At 36.3% G+C, this 23,267-nt stretch overlaps 1 protein-coding gene across 1 annotated transcript in view; it reads left to right on the top strand.

Annotated features, from left to right (window-relative positions):
- Positions 1–473: 473 nt before the first annotated feature.
- SERPINI2 (serpin family I member 2) overlaps positions 474–23,267 on the top strand; it is a 32,647-nt gene continuing 9,853 nt past the window's right edge. Inside the window, exons 1-6 of the mRNA XM_061193461.1 lie at positions 474–487; positions 1,988–2,244; positions 7,067–7,297; positions 9,432–9,626; positions 9,706–9,898; positions 22,551–22,648. Of these exons, the coding sequence (XP_061049444.1) occupies positions 1,998–2,244; positions 7,067–7,297; positions 9,432–9,626; positions 9,706–9,898; positions 22,551–22,648 (964 nt within the window). The 5' untranslated portion in view covers positions 474–487; positions 1,988–1,997. The remainder of the gene's footprint in view (positions 488–1,987; positions 2,245–7,066; positions 7,298–9,431; positions 9,627–9,705; positions 9,899–22,550; positions 22,649–23,267) is intronic.

Below are 23,267 nucleotides of genomic sequence, written 5' to 3' on the forward strand. Positions count from 1 at the left end.
ACACATTACTTTTATTTTCCTTAAAAGATTAAATTTTCACTACAAATTTGAAGGTCAAATTCTTATAAGACTATTCATCAGGTTGCTTAGTTCACCAGTACTTTGTGTTTTCTGATGAGACACAATCCAAAACCCAATGAGGTAAGTGAATTCATTGTGAATTGTGAAAACAATTGTGAAAGAATTGTGAAAACAATTCTTTTGCATGAGCTTGTAGTTTATTAAGGGCCTAAAAATTTCCTGGGAGAAATGGATGCTCAAAGAATATACATTTTAATTATTAAGACTGTTAATAATGATAGGGCAACTCCCAGATTCTACTACTAGGGAAAAATTACATCCTTCATAATATTGCTTATTATTCTAATATAAACCAAGTACTTAAAAATGGGCCAAATGAATTGCCACTTGATGACTTAAAATTTTTTGTAACATTTTGACTACTTATGTATCTACAAACTGATATTTTGGTCAGAAATCTTCTGAGATATTGAATATATTAGAAAATGATACACAGAAATTTATTTTGCATGTAAAACATCTTTTACACTTTTACTTTTACTATTGTTGCACTACCACTCACAACCTTATGTACTAATTTAATCTTCAACAAGACATTTGCTTGATAGCGTATATTTCTATTTGCAGTTTATCAACACATTATTTTCTAACAATTGCTTTGGATTGTGTTTTGAGTTTTTTTTTCTTTGTAAATTGTATATCTAAGTTTAACTACACATATTAGAAAAGAAATGGAAATATCTAGATAATGACTCTACAACTTAGTTTTGGAAAATAATTGACTATTAGTAATCTTTATGTATAATAGTGATTCTTAGCCATTTAGGGGTCATGGAAGCCTTCCTCATAATCTGCAAAACACACTAGAAATATAGTTCTTCATTTCTTTAAGGCTAACAAAACATTTTTCTGGAGGTTTTCATATTTACGTCCAATAAAGGGTTACTTCCTAGTAACCTATTAAACTAGTAGGAGTTATTGAAAGTGACTAAAATGTATTATTTGTAAGGTCAAACTAGTGTTACTAAAATTTTAAATACTTTGAAATTTTATTTAGAATTTATTCATTTAAAGTACTTAAAATTTAAAATACTTCAGAGTCAGTATTCTACTAAGTCTGCAGTAACATTGTAAAACTCATTCTGTTCCAGATGTAATGAGATGGTTGAATTTCCTGGAGTTTTAGTGGAGAGCAGTTTAATACAGTGTCATTAGTGTTGTGAATTGGTTACAGTTTTCAGTCGCAGCTTTCTTATATTTGTTAATTTATTTGTCAAATTATTCTTTGATTTTTAAAAAATTGCTTTCTTCATTTCTTGTTATTGTACCATTTATATTTGACTGTAATTTTGTTTCTTTATAATTTTTTCCTGAGTTTTTAAAACCTCTCTTTGGAAAAGTACGAGGTGGGTTTGGAGGTTATTTCACCATTCCGTAACGTGTGAGACTTGTTGCTGTAAGAAGTTAGCCAGATTACTCAACTGATTTAGAATACTTGAATTTCCTAATATTATAGGTTCAAAACCACACTGGAGTGTGTTTGGTTTTTATTCCATTTCTCCTTTTTTTCTTTAAACTATTTTAGAGTAGTCTGGACAGAAATTTCCCTTGATATCAGAGTTGCAAGTATCCCATTTAAAACCATGGAAAAGATGCAAAAAACTATCACATAGCTATTCAGAGATAGTATTGCTATTGATAATATTCCAGCATTATAATTTCTCCTTTAATTTAAAAAAACTGTAGTACATCTGTACTGCTTCTTGAATGCATATTAAAAATGCTATTAACACATGGCCTATTTCTCCTAATAGAAGATGCTTAGTCTGAAAATTGACATTAGAATCTTCTTGTGGTAGTTTGTTCTAATAAGACGGAAAGTTCTAATAGATAGAAATCTTTCTATTGAGCTTACTATGGTAAACTCTGATTATTTTGAAAACAAATTTTGAATTAACCAATGCACAGAGGTCAAAATGGATAAGATCTTGTTGTGGAGTCTCCTATTGACTTTTTCTGGAAGTCAAGCCTCAAGCCCCTTGGCTCAAAGAAATACCGAATTTGCAGTGGATCTTTATCAAGCTGTTTGTTTATCTCATAAGAACAACATCATAATTTCCCCTTTTGGAACAACTCTGGCCCTTGGAATGGTACAACTGGGAGCGAAAGGAATAACAGAACAGCAGATAAGACAAAGTTTAAAATTTCAAGAAACCTCAACTGGTGAGATTCTTACATATGATTATTTATACTGGATAATATCTGGCTAAATTTATTTTTAAACTATCAGAGAAGCTCAGGGTCATAGAACTTTAATAAATATAAAAAGTTATGAAAAGTATGAAATTATAATAAAATGGAGAATTTTAAATGCAAATAATTGTCAATGTATATAATTATAATTGTTTCTTAATGAAAATATTACCAAAATAATTTATTAAAAAATTAATTCTATACACATAAAAATTGTGACTATGTCTGTATATTTTATTCTAGCCTGTTTTAGCCAGTTTTAAGTGAGATTATGTTGTGTGTGCACGTTTGTATGTGTATGTGTAGATATACATCCATATATATGTATACACATATTCTTCTACTAGCACTTACTGTGTTCTGATCATTTCTTCATATCGTGCAACTGCTTCAGAATGTAGTTTTTAATTGCTGCGTCTTCTTGCCTCTGATGAAAACATTATTGCATACTCACCTAACCCTTCTTCATTAGGTAATATCCAACACTTCTCTTATAAAAATGCTTCAGTGAGTACCCTCACCCAGAAATCTTTGTGTGCATCTCTTATTATTGTGTAAGCTTTTAAAAATTAGTTTTTAATTAGAATTTAACATTTTCACTTAAATGAGACCAAGAAAAAGCATTCATTTTAAAAGCTTATTTAATAGTTTTTAAAGAAAATTTTAAAAAAGAAGCATTTATATAACCCATTGCATGTGAGTAGTTGTTTTCTAGCATCCCAAAGGCCTATCTGGGATACTGTGTCGATGCTTTAGTGCTGGTATCCCATTTCAGGGGGTAGTTGTCCATCTCCCTGGCTATCCTGTGCTTTCAATTTCCATTTTAGTTTAAAATGTTTATATCACTGTCAGATACTGTGTCCTAAACATCAGAGGTGACTTCCAGATTTTTGATTTGGACATTTAGTCACTGTAACTATGACCAATTTCAGTATGTTTGCCTTAGCACAGAGTAGTTATTTTTAGGAAATTGTTTTTCTGAATAAACTATTTACAAGGTTTTATTTGCTTCGTTTTAAATAAAGCCAATTTTATATAGAAAAGAAGTTGGTGATAGTGAAGTTAATTGCAAGAGTTTTCCTTTGTGGATAATGTAAAATGAAGCCACTGTGTTGCAGATCTAGTCTTCATTGTCTGTATTAATTTCAGCAAATCCCACTACACAGCCCCAGAAATATTTATATCACATGATACTGCTTTGGAAAGTAATAGAACATTTATGAAGGTATGTAAAGTTGATTCCACGATAAACTAGCAAAATTAGAGCCTCCGAAATTTAAATTACTTTTAATGAATCCATCTTATAGAGGAACATGGGAGTCTTAACAACTCTGGATTGTGAATATAATAATAATCATAGTAATAATAATGATGAGATTATCAAACATATATATATAGTGTACCGGTCACTGTTTTATGTGCTTATCTCATTTAATCCTCACAATCACTCTGTGAGGCAGACATAACCCTGCTATATGGATGAGGATACCGAGTCAGAGAAAGGTTGAGTAACTTGCCCAGAACTAATTCTAAAAATGATTCACTGAGGGTTATAGGTCACAAGAGCAATAATGAACATTTTAATATTTTCTTTGAAAGAGTATATATGGACAATTAAACATTAACCTTTTAACACACGTAACAAAATCTACCAAACTTGCTTTCTATTATACTTCGTTAAGGGAGGGAGAAAGAGGCACAGATGGAGGATAAGTACAAAAAGAAAAGAAGACCAACCAAAAAGGGAGAAAATATAAATATTAAACTCTGGAAAAAGAAAAAAGGAAGGGAAAATTAAGAAATAAAGGAAAAGAAGACACAGAGTTAAGGAGGGGAACAGAGAGAAAAAGTGCAGGAAGATGAAAAGAAAGAAAAGCAAAATGGTGTTAAGGGTAGAACAAAGGGTGTGACAGATCAGAAGGTAGTGCCTAGCAGCGCCATATTGGAACCCAAGACAAAAAGAAAAATCAGTAACAATGAGCCTATCTTTATTTATTTAAAATGTTTATATTTTGTTCATCATGGATTTCTTTGTGTTAATATTGATTTAAAAATATATTGCAGTAAAATATTATTTATCTTGATTACTGAATTTGTTGGCATCTCCTTAAATTTTATGCCAAAATGAGTGTCTCATTGACCCATCTTGGTCCTGGCCCTGCCTTCAATTCCCTCTGATTGTCAAACGGTGCTATCTGTTCAGTCAGGCTATATTTTACTTTTCTGGCTACCAACCTGTTTCACATCTAAACTGCTTATTCTTCAGATGGGCATACAACTCCTAGCATCCTACCCCCACTGGAGCTCTCAGTATCCTCACTTATACTTCTTTCCCCATTGCTAAAGCGTCTGCTCAGAATTTACCTTCTCCAGTTTACTGAGCATCTGATAATACTCCATTTTGCTTTGCCTCTAATGATGCTGCTTATTAATCGAAGACTAACTTAAAGGTGCTTCTTTATTCGAAGAGGGTTATAGAAAGAGAAGAGCATGAACTCCTGTCTCAGTTAAGAATACAAATGACCTTGTGATTGGGCACCTTTCAAGTTATCTTATCTCTCTGGATTTTAGATTCCTCATTATAAAAAGAGGAGTTTGGATTAGATGATTTCTCTGGACCTTTCAGCTAAAATAATCTATAATTCTATGACTGCCTTTGTTTTCATCTTTGGATCTCTCACATTGTACACACGGTTGGTCTTTGGGCTTTTAATAGCAGGAGAAGTAAACATGTACTAAATTTTAGAACATTTTTTGGAGGTCTGGTACAACCAAACCAAAAGTCACATTCACTCCATGACTGGTAGGTTTTCCATGGCTCTATTTTAGGAAATGAAATAAACTTATTCTCATTGCTTACTAGGAGCCATGGATATGTATTCTTTTTGATCTGTGCTAAAAGAAACTATTAATCTGTAAATTAAATCAAATGTATAAGGCAGATAACTTTATATTCTCCAAACTTGTGCTATTGGTGACATTTTTTCATTGACTTCTGAGTCCAGTGATTTATCAAAGGGCAGCTGACTGTTTGTCAAACAGTCTTAGACCTTAAGTACATGACATAAATTTATTTGCTCTGACAAATGAGTTGGAACTATTTTTTTTCTCCCCCTCTCCTTTTTCCCCCATTCCTTTAAAGATGTTCATAAATTACAAACTTCTGAAAATTGGTTTCAAATTCTGCCACTTTATTTCTGACCTTACTTAATTCTTTTGGAGAAGCTCTATGCCTTCCCTCAGAAAGTCTTCTTTGTAGGCTCTCAGCTGTTGAGATATTCTCTCAGCTTCCAACAGCAAGAAGTGATTGCATCTGAAATCATTGTATAAACAAGTAAAACAGATTAACATTCTTCCTTATGTAAGGAATTCCAGGGTTGTAAAGAATTATTGATATTCTTCATATCCAATCATATGGAAGTAAGTTTTTGTATCTAAAATTGTTTACGTCTGTGTCTATATCCCCACAAATGGAGAATCATGGAGTTTGAAATATGATGCCATATACCTTCCAAGCCTGCTCTATGGTTATGTAGGTTGTATCTGCACAAGAGCACCAGGACAAGGAGGCAAGTGGGGACTGAAATGTAGTCTCCATTCAGCTGGACAAGATATGGGCATGCAGCCTACCACCACCACTCAGTGAGGGCGTGAGTTCTTATTTGCATAAAGATGCCCTATGGGCTGCTAGCTCTCTGATAAAAGGTTTACACACGCACTTACACACCTTATTTCCAATAGACACCTCATAGCAAGTTCCTCTCAGTCTTTTTTTTTCCCTCTTTATTCAATGGACATCTCCCAATGATGAACCATTTGTGTTTTCTTCAATAAAGATTAATTGCTTGCAATCAACTTTTAAGTTATGAAAGTGGTATTTTCAGTATTTAACTCAAAATAAACAAAGGCTCTGAAGGAACCTTGGATTTGAAATACAGTTCCCAGATTCAACAACTGAGTTCCAGAATTAAGCCGGAAGGGAATGAAAAATATTGGTGCCCTCTGGTAATAAATAGGAAGCCACTGAGTAACGATCAGAGCTGAATTCTCTCACGGCACATACAGCTTCCTGAAAACATGGTGGTCAGAATGACCCAGTGATAAATAAGTAATGGGCCAACAGTGATTCGTAGCTGACTCTGACAGACTCATTTGGCTAGTGGTTATAGTTGGAATGGTTAAAGATTTTTATTGTTCACAAAGACAGCCAAAGTATATAGATCCGTGAACCTGAAGAAATAGGTAATTTTGATTCTTACGCATCTCCAGAGATAATTATAGGGGTACTTCATAAATTTCAAAACTTGGACAGGCACAGTTGCTCATAAGAGAGCAATTCTTTCTTAAGCTGAAATAAAAGTAGTAGTGAAAAGGATTGCTCATCACTGTCTTAGCTGCCATCAGCATTCATTAGTATTCCTCTTTCATAAATATTGCATGTTATGCAAAGAATGAGATTCTAAAGATACCTTTCCAACAACTAAGAATGAGCTAAATTTGATTATAAAGAGGGAGTTTCCTTCAGCCTGTTTAAATGCATATTGTTGTTTTTGACAAACTTCAAATTTACCTGGACATTTTTTTTTCCTATATGAGAGCTGATTTCTCTACAAAATGCATATTCCACAGGAGATAAATGCTTAAAATATTTATACTAACTTAGAAAGGATCATTAGTTATACCTAAGGGTGCCAAAAATGGTGATATGAATCAGAGCGCTTAGAAGCAAAGCTGAGAAGCTGTTGTTTTTATGTTGTTCAATATGTCAGTATACATTATAATTATTTTTTAGGAGAAGAATTTTCTGTGCTGAAGTCATTTTTCTCTGCCATCTCAGAGAAAAAACAAGAATTTACATTTAATCTTGCCAATGCCCTCTACCTTCAAGAAGGATTCACTGTGAAAGAACAGTATCTCCATGGCAACAAGGAATTTTTTCAGAGTGCCATAAAACTGGTGGATTTTCAGAATGCAAAGGCTTGTGCAGAGACAATAAGTACCTGGGTAGAAAACAAAACAGATGGTAAAGTTTCCCATTTTCATAAAGTCATTATTTGCCATTGTATTCATGGTTTTTAATATCCTAAAGTAAAGAATGGTTGAATATTTTCCTATTAAATTATGGTTCAGAGGGATCAAATCTCCTATTTTGCTTTCCTGTTATTCAAATTAATACTAAATTGTAAAACAGAGAGAAATTGTAAGCTGCTTTGAAAGGTATACAGATTATTATTTTTTGTTTGAGAGAGACACCTATTTGTAGAATTCTTGGTGGAAGAATTTTAATAATAATTTTTGTTTAAGTATAGGATTTTTAAGTATGGCAGCAGGAATAATATCTTTGGCCAGGTAAAACTTAGATCTGTCCATCTCAGATGCCTTCTTTCCCACATATATTGTAAATAACTCATGTTAGTTGAATGTGTTAATGTTTCATAATAAATATTGATAGTTCTGTCATAAAGTTGTAATCTAAACTTTAAGTGTAAGCTGGCAAAAATTCCAAAGACGCTACTGAGTGACACAGTTGAACACAAGATTAAACTCATACAGATCTGAGTTCAAATTCTGACAAGTTCTAAACTATGCTCCATTTAAAATGAGGATACTATTAAAACATTTCAGGATTATTGGAAGGTTAAAAAAAATGTACGTGAAATGAACAGCATATATCAGGTCCTCAATTAATAGTAGCTTGTTTCTTTGTTCATTCGTTCTGTTACAAAAAACTGTGATGTGTAAGACGCCACTGTATTTTTCATGGGGAGCCTCCTATGGGGAAGCATAAGTTGAAAATATGAGAAGGGTGCTGTGAGCAGTGTTCACAGGAAAGTCCTATTATTGGGATACACAATGATACACATCCCTAGACAGCTCCATGGCACCTGATCATGCTATTGACTCACAGCTTGGAAATACTCATTGGACATAGAAATAGGAGACTGGCTTTTTTATTTTTATTTATTTATTTATTTTTAAATTAATTAATTAATTAATTTTTGGCTGCGTTGGGTCTTCGTTGCTATGCGCGGGCTTTCCCTAGTTGCGGCGAGCGGGGGCTACTCTTCCTTGTGGTGCGCGGGCTTCTCATTGTGGTGGCTTCTCTTGTTGTGGGGGAACCGGCTCTAGGCGCTCAGGCTTCAGTAGTCATGGCACGCGGGCTCAGTAGTTGTGGCTGGCGGGCTCTAGAGCGCAGGCTCAGTAGTTGTGGTGCACGGGCTTAGTTGCTTCACGGCATGTGGGATCTTCCCGGACCAGGGCTCAAACCCGTGTCCCTTGCATTGGCAGGCAGATTTTTTTTTTTTTAAAACAATCACTTTTGTTATTTATTTATTTATTTATTTATGGCTGTGTTGGGTCTTCGTTTCTGTGCGAGGGCTTTCTCCAGTTGCGGCAAGCGGGGGCCACTCTTCATCGCGGTGCGCGGGCCTCTCACTGTTGCGGCCTCTCTTGTTGCGGAGCACAGGCTCCAGACGCGCAGGCTCAGTAATTGTGGCTCACGGGCCCAGCTGCTCCGCGGCATGTGGGATCCTCCCAGACCAGGGCTCGAATCCGTGTCCCCTGCATTGGCAGGCAGATTCTCAACCACTGCGCCACCAGGGAAGCCCGGCAGGCAGATTCTTAACCACTGCACCACCAGGGAAGTCCAGGAGACTGGTTTTTTAGAAGAGGAATATCATACTAGCAACTCTATGCTTGTCTTCTCCCAATGGTCAGTGGCTGCAGCTGCAAGAGTGGAGCATTTGAGTGAACCATTAACGTATTAATTCTGATTGACCTTGCTGAAGAACCTTGAAATAAAGTTTAAAAATTACCAACAAATATGCAGGAAGAGATACTTAGTTTTTGTTCTTTCTGTTTGAGAAACAATTTACACAAATAATCTCACTAAAGAGAGGCCATTACTAGGCCTGTCCAAATTTGCCTAAGACAATCCTGTACCTCCTGTTTCCTAGTGAAATCCTGTTTGTACCTGTTTCTAAGTGAAATATTTAATAAAGCTCCCCTTTGTTCTCAAAATTGCCAAGTTTAAATGATAAAGCGCCCTGTTTTTAATTGATTAGCAAAATAAATTTTTGTTTTAATTCTATTTAAAGCAGTTCCTTTGAATAACTATTGCATATTTCTTCTCACCTCTTCCTCTATTCCTTTCACAGGAAAAATTAAAAACATATTTTCAGGGGAAGAATTTGGCCCTCTGACTCGGCTTGTTTTGGTGAACGCTATTTATTTCAAGGGAGACTGGAAACAGAAATTTAGAAAAGAAGACACAAGGCTGATGAATTTCACTCAGAAATATGGTGCAGCAGTCAAAATTCCGATGATGAAGACTCTTCTGAGAACAAAATATGGTAATATGAAAAAATCATACTCTAAAGCACTGTTTTGGGAATTGCCAAGTATATTAATATTTTATTTTCTCTGTTCCAGGTTATTTTTCTGAGTCCTCCATGAACTACCAGGTTTTAGAATTACCTTACAAAGGTGATGAGTTTAGTTTAATTATCATACTTCCTGCAGAAGATGTGAACATAGAAGAAATGGAAAAGCTAATTACTGCTCATCAAATCCTGCAGTGGTTCTCTGAGATGCAAGAAGAGGAAGTGGAAATAAGCCTCCCTAGGTTGGTAATGTCATGTTATCATTCTTATTCTTATGTTTTCACTTATAGAGGGACTTGAATAGCCGGCTGAAAAATAACCAATGCTTGAAAAGGCTATTGACAAACATAAAAAGAAAAAAACCCGTTTGGAGTTGTTACTCTACTTCATGGTTACAAAGGCAGGTCTGAACATTGCCAGCATTGCTTTGCCATGAGAAGGATGGAATTTAAGTACTCAATATTCTCTGAAAGAGATGAAGAAATGTAAGTCTTCAAAACAGAATGCTGAGATTAAAAGGAATTATTATTCTTTTTATTATACAAACTTATATTTCTCTAACTTTTTTTTTCCTGATTGGAATTTAAAATATTTTGTCTTCTATTGTGTTTAAGGAAAATATAATCCCCAAGACTCTTGCGATACTCTACAATTAAAAGATATGTTAAAGTACCTTTGACAGATGGTGCTGTAAGAGTCATTAAAATATAAATAGAATCCTAGGGTCATTTTTTATTATTAGGGTATATATATTTATATATATATTAAAATTTTTTTTATTTTTACACAATTTTAAAAGTTACTTTCCATTTATAGTTATTATGAAATATTGGGGTCATTTCAGATAGTTAATACAAAATGGAAATCAAAAGGTGTATCTCAGGAAGCCATAATTATAAACACTAATTTTTTGATATCATGGTTCCTGGAGACAGGAGAAACTTCAGAGAGTAAGGGGTGCCCAAATAAATCACACTCTACCTGAACTTCTAAAAAGAGACAGATGTCTAATAGATTATTTTCTGTCCCTTCATTTCTAAACTTTTCTTCAAACTCATCAAGGCCTTCCTGACCCTCCACCTCTCCACCCTCTTGACTTTTCCTTACTTTCCCACTTAGCCGGGATCCAGTCAGTTATTTCAATCGTACTCTCACCAAACGTTTTAAATATTTCTGTCACCTTGTCTTTGTCCTTCTGTAGTTCTCTCCTCAACAAGCTACTCCTGCTCCCCAACTACTGATTTCGTTAAGCAAAACTCTCCAAATCAGTCACTCTGGGCTCCCTGAGGCGGGAACTTAGTAGTCTTTCTCTTCAGAGAACTTTCTTTTCTAACACCCCACCAAGATTTTACCTCTGCTCTCCAGGCACTGCTTCATGTTGATTCTCTTACTCTCAATGTATGTCTCAACTACCTGTTCCTTAAAGAAAACATATTATCATGCAGGCTCACCTCTCTACCCTTCACCTCAAAAATTGTGTACATTTTTGCTAAACTTCTCTTCCTCTGTCTTCCTTGGTATCCTGGAGAAAGAGGTATCCTATGATTTCCTCACCCTAACTCTGGGCTCTTGATCCAAATATTTTTAACCATCGCCTTTTTCTTGAAAACCCTTCTTTCTTTAACCCCTATGGCATTACTTACTTCTATTTATTTTTCTCTCTTTCTGTGAAATTTTCCTCTCCCTGACTTATACCTTTTTTCCTTCTGTCCCCAGATAATATTTACCAGAGTTTCATTTTCAGAAATTTCCTCTTCCTCTCTCTTTTATTTGTTCCTTACTATTCATGTCTCTAATATCGACTCTCTCCTTCCAATCTCTCTTCCAGTTCTCTACCATCTGTAAATCTCTACTTGGATGTTATTCAGTCTTTCAAAGAGTATTTCTTTTAGCTCTTACTATGTGCCAAACACCAGGGATATAATGGTGTATGTGATGGATAGTTTACCTATTAATCATAGAAATAATAATTTTTGGAATTGGTTACTTTCAAATTGACTTCTCTCTCTCTTTTCCCTTTGGAAAGATTAATATTTGGGGTCACACACAAAAATACCCCTGAGTTTGAGAACTGTCTGTGCCGTGTACTAGTAGTGGGGTCTTAGGAGAGTCACTTAATGTCCTGAGTTGTGGTTTTATTTGTACAAAATGGGGATAATGGTACCTATAACTAAGGTATCTCCATCTGCATTAGTCTAGATAACAAATGCCTAGATAATAATGTATAAGTTCCAAACTGAATTGACAATAGGAAATACAGGCTTTTTTCAGAATTCCCTTCTCCAACATTTTAGGAATCCCAACAGGATTGGTTCACAGTCCACAAATCTGCCTAGACTACTGTAGTCTGGACAGCTTTTCCAAACTGCTTGGCCTTGTTATCAGCCACTCCAAACTGTAGCCACACTTCTCATACAACTTCTCCCATAGTGTGGACACAGACTTTGCTTTTCATTTGCCCAGGAACAACTGTTACGTGTTGAATTATGAGCTCTCCAAATTCGTATGTTGAAATGCTAACTCCCACTACCTCAGAATGTGGCCTTATTTGGAGATAGAGTCTTTGTAGAGGTAATCAAGTTAAAGAGAAGTCATTAGAGTGGCCCTAATCCAGTATGGTTGGAGTCCTTATAAAAAGGAGGAATTTGGATACAAAGATACACAGGGAGGGAAGATGATGTGAAGAGACATAGGGAGAAGATGGCCATCTACAAGCCAAGGTGAGAGGCCTGGAACAGATCTTTCCCTCACAGCTCTCAGAGGGAACCAATGCTGCAGACACCTTGATTTTGGACTTCTAAACTCCAGAACTGTGAGACAATATGTTTCTGTTATTTAAGCCATATAGTTTGTGGTAATTTGTTAAGGTAGCCCTTGGCAAGCTACTACAAGTAAGAGCAACTTCAATGTTTAACCAAACTTTACTGAAATCTAATAATAAAAAGGGCTTACAAGGTGAAAAGAAATTTAAAACCAGGTTTCAGGGATGAGTATTCCTGGAATGTAGGTCATTTCTTGTACCAGGGAGTCTTCCCCTGTCCATTATTATCCTTAGCCTGCCATTGTCATGGTGCCGGGGCCCACTCACCCAAAAGGGGTGTCTTTCCTATCTCCATCCTACCCAGCATCCAGAGTCCTCCAACTTTTCCTAGCATAAAATGAAGGTAACACAGATTTTCTTCCATCCCCTCTAAGGCCAGATTCCTAGTCGTAATAGGAAACTATAGCAGTAGATTTCAACCCTTAGTGAAAACAACGTCTTCATATGGGGTAGAACAGATTCCGCTCTCATCATCTCAAACTTCTCCATCTCCATCCCAGGGGTTCTATTTGCATTAAAAAAGCTCACTGTGTTGCTTTTCCCAAACAAATGAAGAACTTGCCTTAAAAGGTGAAATTGAATCTTCAGTTACACGGAAGCAGAAACATTTGTTGGCAGTTGTACCACCTTTTCCAAACAAATTCAGGCACCAAAGATTTTTTTTTTAATCACAACATTGTTTATTTTGAAAAAATACAGAAATAATGTAAAAGTTCAACAGTAAATGAATTTTAAGAAAAGTGAGGTAGAATGTAACCTAGCCAATAACAATGATAGATATGGAGGCTGTGATAATGAGAAAAAATTATGGTATATTTTAATAGAAAAAAAACTGGATTAAAAATTTTTTACAATGATTACAGCTATGTAAAGAAACAAACCTACAGAAAGAAACAAAGGAAATTTACCAAAATGTTAACATTAGTTGTAATAGGGTTATGGCATTATGAACATTTTGTTTTTCCTTTTCTATATTTTCTATTTCTTTCTCCTCCTTGCTTGCCTGCCAAATAGAAAAGATAATACATGGGACTGAGTTAGGAGCTTGCTTTTCTAGAGAGCTGCTGAGGTGTAGAAAATGTAAACTTACTAATGTACTGGGTTCACTTGACCAAATAATGCAATCTAAAGATTGCGCTCGGTGGTTTGTGACCACCTAGAGGGGTGGGATAGGGAGGGTGGGAGGGAGGGAGATGCAAGAGGGAAGAGATATGGGGACATATGTATATGTATAACTGATTCACTTTGTTATAAAGCAGAAACTAACACACCATTGTAAAGCAATTACACTCCAATAAAGATGTTTAAAAAAAAAAAAGAAAGATTGCGCAAAGTCCTGGGGGGCCCCATTGCCATTTTCTGGGTGCAATTCTTCATCCACAGACTCAGAACATGGCCCTGTCTGTGTGTGGTGGTGGTGAGGGGGTGGGTCTGATGTCTACCTGATGTCTCTCTCCTGCACGATCCCATGTGATTTAGACGTTTTATCACTGGATTAGCCAATGCTATCCGACCTCAACATCCAGAAGGGAAGAGAGAAATGCTTAGGATGTTTGGAATAATCCCAGGAAATCTAGCTCTAAGAGATTCCCCCAGAGACCAGATCATTTCTGGGCAAGGGGGTGGGACTGAATAAGAAGTCGGGATTCCCTTGGGAATTGGTGGTTGGTTAGCTCAGTGGCCTTTGTCTTTGATGGGCTTTGTTCTTTTCTTTGACCAGTCCCCCTGCTTAACCTCAGGATATCGTATGCAATGTAATTAGCGAGCTGGTAGATCCCACTGAGCAAAGCCATTTGCTCCTACAAGGAAGCATCTCTGGGAAGTTCTCTACTGATTGTGAGTGCTATTTTGCACAATTATTGAGACACACTCAGAAGGGGTATGTACAGTGGTGAAGAACATGATCTTAGAGTCTGACAGTTCTGGATTTAAATCCCAGCTCCACCTCTGAGTAGCTATTTAGCCTTGGGAAAGTTACTTACATTTTCACACCCTCAGCTTCTCCATCTGCAAATTGATAATAATACTCTGTACCTCATAAAGTCATTTAAAGGATTCAATGATATATGTAAAGAGCTTAGTATAGTGCCAAGCAGTCAATAATGGTAGCTAATTACTATTATTAGCTGCTGTAACTGTAGCTATTTGTATTTCAAAATACTACTCTTTTATTTTATTTTATTTTTAAATGTTTTTCCATTGTGGTAAAAGTCACAGAATATAAAACATACTATTTTAACCATATCTAACTGTACAGTTCAGTGGCACTAAGTACATTCACATTGTTGTGCAACTCTCACCATCATCCACCTCCCAAATTTTTCACCTTCCTAAACTGAAACTCTGTCCCCTTTAAACACTAACTCCCCATTCCTCCTCTCCCCCCACCACACCCCCTCCCTCCCCCCGCCCCCTGGCATCAACCAGTGTACTTTCTGACTCTATGAATTTGACTATTCTAGGTACCTCGAATAAGTGGAATCAAACAGTATTTGTCTGCACCTAATGTATATTGGAATGCATTTTTCAGGTTAACTTAATATATGTCCTGCAAACAGATTGTACCTTTTTTTTCCCCCTGTGCTATACAGTAGGCACTCACCAGCCAACTACTTCATGCATAGTAGTGTACATACGTCAATCCCAATCGTCAATCCCAATCTCCCAATCCATCCAACCTGCACCCCGCCTTGGCAGACACCAAAGATTTTTTTTTAATATGGTGGTACCTTCAGTTACAGTACCTCATTGCATACTTCTATTCATAGCACAAAGCCTGGCAAGTATCAATAGAAGATGCTAAATAAGTGATGGTATTTTTTCTTTGTTAGAAACATCACTGCTCAGCCAGTACCAAACCAGAAAGATTCCTCTGACATCTCAACTTTCCTCCCTCCTATCCCCTCAGTCATGCCCTTCTCCATGGTGTCTAACCAGTACTTTCTCATTCATCCTTCAAGATCCCCTTAAAATGAATTTCATGTAGGTTTCCCCAACATACTCAGTTAGAATCAACCATTCCTTATCTTTATTTCTAGAACACTTTATTCTAATTTACACTATAGCACATATTACATTGCATTTTCATTTCTTGCCCACATTCTTGTCTATCTTATTAAGATGTGAGCTCTAGGAGAAAGGCTTATGACTCCTTCATTTTGGTTTCCTTAGTCCCTAGCACATTTCATGGTACATAGTATGTGCTGAATGAATGTTGTTGAGTTAAATTACATAAATATAGTCAAAGAAAGAGATTCTATGTTATTTCCCTCTATCTAATTTTAAGTATCTCAAAAACCAGAATTAACTTTTCTAGTCACTCTTGAATTCATTCCCTGTGAGGATGCTGATGAGGCCATTCCTCCCTCCCATACATGCAATGAAAGGTAGGACATCGAGTCATTTCCTTGGAAACTTCTCTCTAGAGAAATAAAAATGACATTTTTAAAATTCACAAGACTGAAAATTTTGTTATCAATTATTCAATCACATTAATACAACATTACATTTAAAATGTATTCAGTTTTTACTAAAAGGATGAGTTTTCTGATTTCTTAAAGGAATGATTTGCTTATCTGTTAAGTTTATGAATAATTTTAATCCACCAGGACACATTTATTGAATTAAGTTTCCTGAGCACTCAGATCATGGCTTGAAAGTTTTGAAATACATTTTCCTCAAAATGAACAACTTCCTTATAACAGAAAAATACCCATTTAAAATCTGTATTCAGTATAGAAGAGGGAAAACTGTACAGGGTCCTTGGTATTCCTCTGCTTGTAGTTTCATTACGCCAATCTTTGCCTCACATGGCCATCTCTCTTCACACAGCATCCTCCTTTCTTATAAGGACACCAGTCACATTGGATTAAGGGCTGGCTCTACTCCAGTATGATCCTGTTGACCTGAATCAAATAGACTGTCAGATGTTTCTCCAGCAAAGATGGGTTTATTCAGAATCAACAGAGAATTTGGGGTCTGTAACCATTGTGGGCCACATGCAAGTCCTCCAATGGCAAGGGAAGGAGAACGCTTTTATAGAGGGGAAAGGAAGTTGGGAGGGCTATAGTAAACAAAGAGTCTATGGCTTTTCATTGGCTGAGTCCTTGCAGGAAGGAAGAGGAATCTTTCTTCTTCCAGTTGAGCTCTGTTATCCTTGCCCTCACAGAGCATGTAAGCTCCCACTTCTGGTCTCCCAACTCTGTTTAACTGATATTTCTGTTTATTAAATTTTTTACACCCTCAACCTAACTAATTACATCTGCAATGACCCTGTTTCCAAATAAGGTCACATTATAAACTGCTGGTGGTTAGAGCTTTGACATATGAATTTGGGCGGGAGGGGGACACAGTTCAACCCATAACACCAACTATCAAAAACTTTGTCATTGTAAAAATAAATAAATAAAAGCCTCTCTGGGGGCAAAGTTCAGTAAATGCCAAGAAAAGAAAAATTAACCATAAAAATGCTTGTATATAAGCAACAGTAGGAAAGAGGGTGTGAGTGACTAGATTATATTTACTGTTAGAAACAGTATAGAAACACTTCTCCTTCCCCTCTTTGATATATGACTAGTTTAGAATCAAGGCCAATAAGATAGAGTATAGTCTAAAAATACTAGGGTGCTTTCTAGTGTTTACTATTTGTAACATATTGGATACTTAATTTTGGACATTATCCTACAGTTGGATACCAGCTAAAATCATCACATTACTTTTTCTAAATTTAATATGGAATCCTATAAACATCTTAGTAGTCAGATTTCCTCAGGTTGATGAGTCTAACACACCCTTACTATGTATCAGATTTCTTTCTCTGTATAAGAAACGGTTTGAGATTGTATTTTTATGATTATATATATGAGCAAAATCGATCATTTACTACATGTAAATAAGGTAAATAAACAAGAAACTTTCATCTATATAACATTTTAACTTTGTAAAGCATTTAATATTTACATTTTAATACTAAATGCTGTAGTTCTATAGTGTGACTTGGTTATAACTTGCATTCCACAGATAAGGAAACTATGTTACTCAAAAAGTAAATTGATTGACATTCAATTAAGTGCTGGGAGACAGGATTAGCTCTCATTTCCATTGGCTCACAGCCTCATGATCTTATTAGTTTACTACTTATTAGAACATTTATCTCCAGTTCAAAACAGAGATTGATAGGGACCCCACTGTGAACAGGGGACTGGGACAGATGCGAAGTGATAGACAGGATTCCTATTTGATAAGATGGTTGCCACTTAGATAGAGTGGTGCAAGATTTGCACAAGAAGTTTACTAACAATATACAGTAAATACTGAAAGAATAGTACAAGAAGTAAGCACTAAGAGGTACATGAAAAAAGAGAGGAGAGAAGGGAGAGGGAGCCCCAGAGACTGGAATTGTAAACAAAGGCTTCATGGAAGAAGAAGGATTTGAACTGGGCTTTAAAAGAATCAAGAGGGAAAAGTCTCATATGCAATGGGGAATTATTGTAAATTTCCAAGTAGGATAGTGGAATGATAAAGGCAGCGTCTTAGAAAGATATATTTGGTAGTCACAGTGCCTTTGTTCATGCTGGATAACTTGTCTGAACTCTCTCTGCATTCTCCCCCCCATTCCCAGTTTTTTCTGGATAACTTCTATTGGTCCTTAAAACCAAGTTTGGGTTTAGAAAGCTTTTCTGATCTCTCCATGCAAGATTCCACAACACCTTCCCTTCTCCCTGCTAGGAAAAGTTCTCCTAATACCTTGTGTTTATTTCTGCATAGCAGTTATATTAAAATTATTTGTTCGTCTTCCCTACTGAACTATAAACTTCTTGAGGTCAGGAGCTATGCATATTTCCTTTCTACAACACCATCACAATGTGTGCATCTAAAAAATAGTAACTGCTGAGTGAGCATTTGTTACTTTAATCTGAATAATAGTGATGTTCAGGATGTGTTAAAGAGGGAAAGACTGAAGCCCAAAAGGTAAGTTCAGAAACCACTGCAACAAATCGGGCACTAAGTAATGAGTGCTTAAAGGAGCAGCCTCACTGGGAAAGTAAGAGGCGGGTGAAGCAGAAAGACATTTATTGGGGTGTATGACTAACGAGATATGAGTTAAGAAGGAATAGATAGTTCTGAGGTTCTAAGTTTGACTTTCTAGGAAAATGAGAAGACATTGATTTTCTTCTTCTTTTGTAGCAGTCCTTGACTGGGCACCACGGACTTCTGGAGAGTTCTAGGGTAAAATTCAGAGTCCTTGAAGCTCTTGAAATTATTAGCAAGTTTATGAGTGTAAGGTCATATATGTGTTTTCTTTGGGAGAGGCTTCATAGCTGTCATTAAATTTTTGGCAGTCTGGGTCTTTGAACTTGTTAAATACTACACTTTTATTCAAAAGTATAGTAATAACTAAGCAAGAGCCATAGTTTTTCTGAGATACTGAATATTTAAAAATACTCACTGATGTCACATCTCACAATATCTTTTATCAACTGTTGAAACCAGATTATGGAAAATAGAACATAATATTGAAGACCAAGAGCTCTGCCATCTCCTTACTGCATGACTTTGATCATCTTGCCTAAGATTTTTCTCTTATTGTTAAATGGGAGACTAATAATACATGTCTCTTTGGATTGCTGCAAGGAGTATAATGAGAAAATGTTTGTTATGTTTTTAGTATCTCATTATTATTTTTATTATTATTCTCATTCAACTTTAAAATGTCTTAACAATCCATTAATGTGCCAACACTATCCTGGATGCTTCCCCTCTTTGCCATTATCTCAGTTAATCACCACCATAATTTGATAGAGATCTATTTTATATTCAACTTACAGTTGAGGTGCAGACAGGTAAGTACCTTGCCTGTGGTCACACAGCTAGCAAATGGCAGAGTCAAAATTGTAGGAGTCAGAAAACTCTTGTGTAATGTGGGGCAAACATGAGGGAGAGCACAGCACAGAGCAAATGGTCAGTGCAGTGATAGGATGAGCAGCCAGGTGAGAGATGTGACACAGCAGTTCCACGGAGACTTTCGGAAAGAGATAACAGCTTCCGTAGGACATCATATTCTTGCTGGGCTAGAAATCCATCCCAGGCTTGTCCAGCTTTGGATCTCTAAGTGCGTGAATGTGAACTGTGTGTGGGTGAGAGAAAGTGACCTCAGGGAAAATGAGGCTGTGTGTGAGAATAGATAAGTCATGACCAGCTGCAATGATGATTCTAAATGTTCTTTCACTTTAGCCTATCAAACACTGATACAAATTGGAATCCAAGTTTACATTAAGCATTGTCCAGATATGTTTCCTATGTGACAGAAAGCATTTTTAATTCAGCCCTTGAGGCCAATGGAATATTTCACACATACACACACACACACACACACACACACACAAAGTGACCAGAAACTACTATGTACTCACGTAATAGTCCAAGTCCACCACTGTCAAGGATTGTGTTATATTTTTATCCTTGTGGGCAGCCCTAAGACTTGCTTGTTTCTAAGCCTGAACCTTCCAAAGATGACTCAAGCCCACTGTATCAAAAGTGGGATTCCAAACAATAAGGACAGGGACCTTGAGGGAAATCAGTCGAAGACATTTTGTCATTAAACAAGAGTCCTGGGTATAAAGGAGAAGAAAGGGACAACACCAATCCACAGTAGGGCGTGCAGACCAGGAGTGACTCCTTCTTCAAACAGAAATTCTGAATTGTGTTCCTTCGTTTTCTACAGCTTTAACTTGTGTGAGACCTCTTTAAGCACAATGGTAGCCTATGGCAGTAAATTGCTGCCTTTTAAGGAGGCAGATAATGTTTACATATGCTAAAACATTCATTTCATGATCGTTTGGTTGGTAATTGTCTATCCAGTCCTTTTTCTACTCATTCTTTTACCTTTAGCTGTATTTTTTTGGACAATTTTAGAGGAGAGTCAAGGAAAAGAGGAAATGAACCACATCTAGAATAAATATTAAGATTCACAAAATTTGGAAGACGTACACAATTAACACTACACATATTGTATTGATCGAGATTACGATTTTGGATTATATTTAGATTAGAAGGCAGTGGAAGTTAGCACATTAGCTCTGACTTGGAAGGGACCTGCATTTGAATCCTAGCCCTGTCTCCTATCTTGTCTTTGAGTCTGAAAATCAACCTTCTCAAAGCCTCCACTTTCTTATATGTTAATGGGAACAATAATGCTCACTTCCTAGGGTTTTTGTGAAGATTAAAAACTATGATCTATATTAACTGCTAACACATGGAAGTGCTACTTCACACCTGGCTATTCATGGCTCCAATAATTATGGCTAATTAGAAATCGGCTGTAGATTATACTTTTATTAAATGGTTGAATGGGTTTCTATCACTGTAGGTTTCATTGGACTATGTTATGAGCAAGACTGTTACTTAAATGACTCTCTGGTATAATCAGACCTTATTAGAGGTTGTAATAAGTCTTGCAGTATTCTTGTCATTATCCCAAAATCATTGGACTATTATACTAAAAATAGCTAAATTATGGGTGGAATAGAACATTTATCCTCAACCTTTTAGAAGCCCATACTCCATTCAGTATAAAAAAAGTGTGGTAATGAAAATAGAAAAAAAGAACAACCCCAAAGCCTCAAAGCCATCATGCTGCATATTATCTTCCTTAGCAGGAAGTTAAAAGGAAGAAGTTGAAAATGATTGACATAAAACAAGTTATTTTCATTATCAGTAGGTTTTAATGTGCATGTAGTGAGTTGTGCCCATCCCCAGTTAGCTAGGTTCTGAATGAATAAACATCTTCCAAAAGGGCATAATATTTTACCAAGAAATAATTTAGGGCCAGTAAATTTTTGCCACAGCATGTTCCTTGTTTTGAAGAACTATAATTAAGAAGCTTGTTCAGTATTTGGCAATTAAAACAATGATCTAATTAGACTGATTGCACAAGCTAATTTCTAGCCCCAGATGTGGGCCTACCTGTTAGCTAAGCAAGGATCCTGTGCTTGGGTAATCGTGTCTGCATCCAAACCAGAGAGCACGGGGGCAAAGGCCCAGCTAGGGCACAGACAGAGCTCCTTGGGCAGGAGGTGTCCTGGGATTTCCCTGAGGTAGGAAATATACGTAGCGCCCTGTTGGAGGACTTTAGACTCTTTTCTTTCGTAAACAAAGTCTCCAACCTGTTTGTAAAATGTAAATGGATGCTTTTAGCATCTCTAAAGCCAGTAAGTACTAGCTTCTTTTTTTTTTTCCCCCCCTTTTTATTGAAATGGAAAAGCGAGGGTCACTGATTGCTGTTGACTTGGAATCATAGAAGATCAGTGCCTGAGAGAATCTTTGAGATTCATTGGTGAAGCTCCCTCTTCAGGCAAATCGAGGCTTGGAGACTTGTGTAGAATCTTGAGTCCTAACTTAGGGCCCTGCATTAGAAGTATTGGCCAGCTTTTTTTTTTTTTTTTTTCCTCCTATAATTTTTACTTTATTGGAAAGAAATTTAGTTCCCTTTCAATCTTTTACCTGTAAAATACAGGGCTTTTTGGGAAGATGTTAGGTGTGTCCGTAAACTGAAGGAAGTCACATCAACTGTGACAATGGATGGGAAGGCTCATAGGTTACTAATGCCCCCTCTCTGTACATCAGTAGCCAACAATCTTCTTTAGGGACTGTTGGCTTCTGTTTCCGGCTCATAGTCTCTTGGATGCCTGCCAGGAACCATCTTTGATGATGTGAAAAATCTGAGTGTGTATAGTTGCTGGAGGGAAGCTTTGCATTTCTAGCGAAGAAGCAAATAATTGAAAACTTAGCTAGAATTCACCCTGTTTTGTTGGGTAATTGTTACTTCAAAAAATAGAGTATTTGCTTCTCCCTTCCCAACCAACCATTTATCTGGGAAACAAGTTATTAGCAACTCAGAACTGCTCAGTGGAGCTGGGGAAAAATGGTGTGAAAAGTGAGGAAACGTAACTGGGATAATGAAAACAAAATATTTCACAATAAAATCTCTTCCAAGTCATCCATTTTATAAAAATCACTTTGGTAGAAAATGTGTACAGTGTTTCAAAAATTTTCTTCTTCATTTTTTAAAACAGATTTAAAGTAGAACAAAAATTAGACTTCAAAGAAGCTTTGTATTCATTGAATATAACTGAGATATTTAGTGGTGGCTGTGACCTTTCTGGAATAACAGGTAATACGGAAAATTATTCTTATATTATCATGTAAATATGTTTTCTTAGTAACGATGTTAACTGACTGATCTTAAAACTGAGAGAGCATTTGGCCCCAGAAAATACATACACAGAGAATAAATGTCATAGTCATGTCAAGCTGTCTGTAAACAAGCACTCTATTTTGCACTTAAGTAGTTTTGCTTAATGAAAGTCAGACAGCACTATAGAATGTTAGATAAGCCTTCTAACCATGCTTACAGTGAGACTGTGTAGGAAAAGTATTATATGGGCTTTTATTCCAGCCCTGTTTGGATTTCCTTATCTGAATAATGGGAATTACAACTTTGAGGCTCTCATCTAAGCAGAGCTAATAAAACTTTTATAAACCAATTAGCAAATGTTAATTCGGTAATATTAGAGGCCATGAAATAGGCATCCACAAGCTGCTGGATGATGAACACAATCTAGAAATTGTAATGCTGCAGTTTGTAGATTTAGCTTGAGACTGACAACACGTCTGAGGAGATGGAGCTTTTATGCTAACTGGCACCCGGGAAATTGTGTACGGTTAAGACACTTACTTACACAACAAAGCCCAAGACAGTCTTTAATTTTTCTCATCCTGGCAGTACCCAC

This window comes from Eubalaena glacialis, chromosome 6 (genome assembly GCF_028564815.1).
Source record: "Eubalaena glacialis isolate mEubGla1 chromosome 6, mEubGla1.1.hap2.+ XY, whole genome shotgun sequence".
Lineage (NCBI taxonomy): Eukaryota > Metazoa > Chordata > Mammalia > Artiodactyla > Balaenidae > Eubalaena > Eubalaena glacialis.